Genomic DNA, 4,824 nt, shown 5'->3' with positions numbered 1-4,824 from the left:
CACTGCCGTCCATGGTGTTACCGCCAGATATGGTGACTCTGGAATCGTCGTCGTCCATGGCAATCCATTTCCTCCTCCGACCTAAACCCCCATCACCACCACCATAACAACACCACCACCTACACTAGATCCATCTCCTCCTCCGACCTCAACCCCCTTTGCCACCTCTGCCATAACAACACTACCACTTCCATTAGATCTATCTCCTTCTACCTCAACCCCCTTCGCCGCCACCACCACAATAGCACTACCCCCTCCACTAGATCCATCTCCTTCTCTCACCTCAACCCCTTTCGCCACTGCCGCCATAACAACACTATCGCCTCCACTAGATCCATCTCATCCTCCCACCTCACCATCGCCACAACACCACCACACCCTCCACTAGATCCATCTCTTCCTCCCACCTCAACCCCCTTCGCTGCTGCCGCCATAACAACACCACCAACTCTACTAGATCCATCTCCTCCTCCCAACTCACCACCGCCACAATAACACCACCCCCTCCACTAGATCCATCTCCTCCTCCCACCACAACCCCTTTTGCCGCAGCTGCCACAACATCACCACCACCTCCACTAGATCCATCTCCTCGTCCCACCTTAAACCCCTTCACCGCCGCCCTTGATTTTTTGTTTTTTGTTTGGCCTTGCAAGTGTTTATGGTTGGTTATAGAGAAAAAGTGGGGTGCTGGGCAAAACTATGTCGTTTTATAACAAGGGTAAAATAGTCTTTTGCTTTTTTTGGTAAGCTACTGGGGTAAACTACAACAAAATAATAGTTCAGAGGGGTTTTTTGTAGTTCAGGCGGTTTCTTGCAATACCCCAATAGTTTAGGGGTTTTTTTTTTTGCATTTAACCCAAAAATTTATTTAAAATGTATTATGAAGTATTTTAAAAGTACTGGATATGTAGTCGAAATATCTATTAGATATGTGTTAGAAATTATAAAATATATTTTATAATTATAAATACATCTAAGAAGTATCAAATACGTATCTACGAGTATTGGACACGTATACGTTGTTCTTATAGGTACATTTGTGCATCCTAGTCTCTTACTCTTGCTCTTTCTCCAATTGATGAGGATGTAAGTTCATGTCTCTGCCAACCGATGAACACGTGAGATCATATGATAATGCCCTCATCATAATTTTTTTCCTTACACAAATTTTGAATTCAACAGATGATGAATTGGTGAAATAAGAATGACCTATAAGATTATATGATTGTTGAAGGAAAAATTTGATATCTTTGGGTAGGTAAATATCACAAACCCATTCTTGTTTCATTGTGGACCAAACCCTTAATCTTTCATTTAAAAGTAAGAGAGGATACCACTTGAGTTAAGCCCTTTGTTGGACAAAATAATTGAATGTTCTCTCTAATATTTTTCTCTCACCCATAAAAGTAAACTTCACAACATGCAATTAAGTTCGAAATTAGTTACACTTGAAACAATGGACTCCTTATTCATGTATGCTATTTAGTTTTCTGCTAAGCTGAATCAAAGCCATCTAAATTAATACTTGGTATTAAGAGTTCAAATAACCTATTACAAACTCAATCAAAGCTTTCATCTTCCCAGACAAAGAGTCACAACATTAGAAGTACATTTTTGAAAGAAAACTAATAATTTACACTACCAAATCCCAGATGGATCATATACAGCATATGTTTACCCGGAAAACTAGCAATACACCTTAATTATCTGACATAAACCATCTTTTTGTTGTTGTCATTGCATCATATTTCTATCATGAAGCACCTGAGCTACCACCCTAACATCTCGATCTCCTTACTTTCTGAAAAAAGTACTCTATGAGCATCTAAACCGATAAATACGGAGTGAAAGTTTTCACTTACTATGGATATGCCAATGTTAAAGAACTAGAAATTAGTCACGCACCTTCTAAGATAACAGCATCAATTATCAAAAAAAATGTAGTCCTCATTGAGTCCGCTGGTTACTTGTCTCAACTTTCTCGCCTGCACGAAATTTGATATTTTAAATTATTGAAGGTCTACTTTTATCGGGACGTTTGATGAAAATTAAACCATGGATGCTCTCTGTAACTAGAAATATAAAAAACTGAATAAGAAATAGATAGATACTTTCATGCGTCAACTCACTTACAATTTTTGATCAATTGAAGTTTGATCTTCTTGAGTACTATTAGAGCATCTTTCATGTTGATCCTCTCATAGGGTGATTCGGCAGAGCATTTCAAACCCAATTCCATGATGGATGATAGACACTGCACCTTTGCAGTATAGTTTTCTTCTTCTGGCCGTAGCAAGTTGGAATCTACAATGTGAATGATTGCATCAGGTAATGACTGATTTACCCAATCCTTGAGGCTCAGATCTCCGGCAAATAAATCATCAGTGGGTTTTCTTCTTGTAAATGTTTCCATCAACACAATACCGTAGCTGTAAACATCAGACCTTGTTGATACTGATCCTTCCAATCCATACTCTACATCCAACATAATAATTAATAAAAATGAATTGATGTGTTTTGATGAAATTGAAATTTTGATAAACTAAATTGAAATTTTGATATAAGAAAAAGAATACCATAACTAAGATTTGGACAAAAATTGAAAGCTAAAACCTTCACCTGGTGCAATATACCCAAATGTGGCTAGAGTATTGGTTAGTGCAATGCTATCCCCCTGTTCTAAGAACTTTGCGATGCCAAAGTCACTTACATGTGCAACCATATCTTCATCTAGTAGGACATTGCTCGGTTTGAGGTCACAGTGAACCACACGTGTTGAGTAATCATGATGGAGATAGTCCAATGAACACGCCACATCTATCATGATGTTTAGTCTTTGCAAGATATCCAAGAAGTAGTTGTGTGAATATAACCACTTTTCAAGACTCCCATTAGGCATGTACTCGAGTATCAAGGCCTTAAAATCAAGGTTAGAACAACTGCTAATGACTTTAGTGAGATTCCGGTGACGAATGTTGCGCAGAATTTCGCATTCTGTGTCAAAACTCTTGAAAGCGGCCTCTTGTTGCACATTGAATACCTTTGCAGCCAAAATCGTCCCATCTATTAGTGTAGCTTTGTAAACTGAACCAAAACTCCCCATGCCAAGTAAATTGCTTTCACTAAACCCATCAGTTGCTCGCACAAGTTCATGGTATGAAATTCTTTCACTTGTAACTATGGGTATCAATTCGGTTCGAATTGGAATTTCATTTATCCACCATCGACTTCTTAGGCAAAAAATGAGAATTGTTGAGGCAATAAGTACTGATGCGATTGGCAACAAAATACGAATTATTAATTTTTTCTTTGATTTTTGAAGAGAACTAATATAACAAGGCTGGACCTGGAATCGAGGAGCACCACACAATGCTTCATTTGACAAAAAAGATTGACTTGTGAACTTTGCAAAAGGGCCTCCACTCGGAATTTCTCCTCTTAATCTATTGAAAGATGCATTAAAATATTTAAGATGCAAGAGTTTCTCCAACGACTTAGGAATTTGACCGGATAAGTTGTTTTGGGAAAGATCCAAGAATTCCAAACTTACCATGTTGCCAAGTGACTCAGGAATCGATCCTTGTAGTTTATTATGTGCAAAGGTAAGCCTAGCCAAGTTTTGCAAACCTCCAATGGTGCTAGGAACATTACCTATGAATTGATTCACCGATAGATCAAGTACCGTTGCTACCTTTAAATTTCCAATCTCTTGCGGTAGATATCCACTAAAAAAATTAGAGGACAAGTTAAACTCCAAAAGATCTTTGAGATTCCAAATGGTTTCAGGTATGCTGGAATTTAATCTATTGGAGTCCAAATTCAGATATCTCAAGGAAGTAGCATTCCCTAAGCATTCAGGTATGGTTCCAAACAATCTATTTTCACTCAAAGCTAACTCACCCAAGTTCAGCAAATGGCAAATCTCCTTTGGAATGGATCCATCTATTCTGTTGTCCTCAAGATGAAGTTGTTGCAACTTGCTCAACCCTTTGATTGTTGTTGGAATAACCCCGGTCAAGTAGTTGCCATCTAGATATACGGACGCTAGGTTCCTTAATTTGCCAATCTCACTAGGAATATTGCCCTTAATTCCACAACCACTTGCAGAAAAAGATTCGAGAGAATCGGAGAGATTACCGATGGAGACCGGAAGAAATACGTTTAAAGGATTTTCATCTATCAGCAATTCTATTAATTGTCTGCAATTGGTTAAGGAAGTGAGGAAGCTCAATTCTGGTGATGAGGGTTCACTAGCGAAATTGTTTCCTCCTAGGTTCAGTAATTGGAGTCGTCCTAAATTACCAAGTGAGCTGGGAATTGAACCTGTGAACCTATTACTGGAAAGGTCTACAACAATGAGCCTAGAAGCATTTGAAATAGAATCAAGGATAGTTCCACTGAAGTTATTTATTCCAAAAAAAATATATTCAAGACTGGGTAGAGTCTGGCCAAAACTTGATGGAAAATTGCCCGACAAGTGGTTGTCACTAAGTGAGATCATTTGTACTGTTGAGATGTTGAACAACGTTGTTGGGATGCGTCCTGTTAGCTTATTCGAATCCAATATTATCATTTCTAACATAGGGAGTTCGCCAATCTCTTGCGGTATCACACCTGCTAAGCCATGTAGAAGGACAATGAAATGTAACTTTAATTTGTGGGAATTATTGAGAATCAGTGAATATAGAAATAGCAAACACTAAAAGACGAAGGAAGGAAGAAAGCAATAGTATAGTAATCCATCTTCCCCAAAGGGGAGGTCTGGGTTTTTTATTTTCTTGAAATCACTATATTTATTACTCTAAACTATATGAAAATATC

The 4,824-nt window shown here is 38.2% G+C and overlaps 1 protein-coding gene across 1 annotated transcript; it reads right to left on the bottom strand.

Annotated features, from left to right (window-relative positions):
• Window positions 1-352: 352 nt before the first annotated feature.
• On the bottom strand, window positions 353-4,576 carry LOC132272724 (receptor kinase-like protein Xa21). The gene is made up of 3 exons (XM_059773820.1): window positions 2,617-4,576; window positions 2,137-2,478; window positions 353-648 (listed from the first exon to the last, which is right to left on the bottom strand). The coding sequence occupies exons 1-3, from the start codon at window positions 4,574-4,576 to the stop codon at window positions 353-355; spliced, it is 2,598 nt and encodes an 865-aa protein (XP_059629803.1).
• Between the last annotated feature and the right edge of the window lie 248 nt (window positions 4,577-4,824).

The sequence above is a fragment of the Cornus florida genome, unplaced genomic scaffold (assembly GCF_030987335.1).
Source record: "Cornus florida cultivar Cherokee Brave unplaced genomic scaffold, ASM3098733v1 CherokeeBrave_3.0.0_Hap2_Chr01, whole genome shotgun sequence".
NCBI lineage: Eukaryota > Viridiplantae > Streptophyta > Magnoliopsida > Cornales > Cornaceae > Cornus > Cornus florida.
The sequence above is the reverse complement of the archived record's forward strand: the minus strand, read 5'-3'. Positions and strand labels throughout refer to the sequence as shown.

Excerpts from the sequence above, each read along its gene's own strand:
- LOC132272724 (XM_059773820.1), bottom strand. The coding sequence starts at position 4,576 with ATGATAATATTGGATTCGAATAAGCTAACAGGACGCATCCCAACAACG. Across the intron at positions 2,479-2,616 it reads GTATATTGCACCAGGTGAAG|AGTATGGATTGGAAGGATCA; the intron begins GTTTTAGCTTTC and ends TGTTGGATGTAG. Across the intron at positions 649-2,136 it reads ACTTCAATTGATCAAAAATT|GCCAAACAAAAAACAAAAAA; the intron begins GTAAGTGAGTTG and ends AACACTTGCAAG.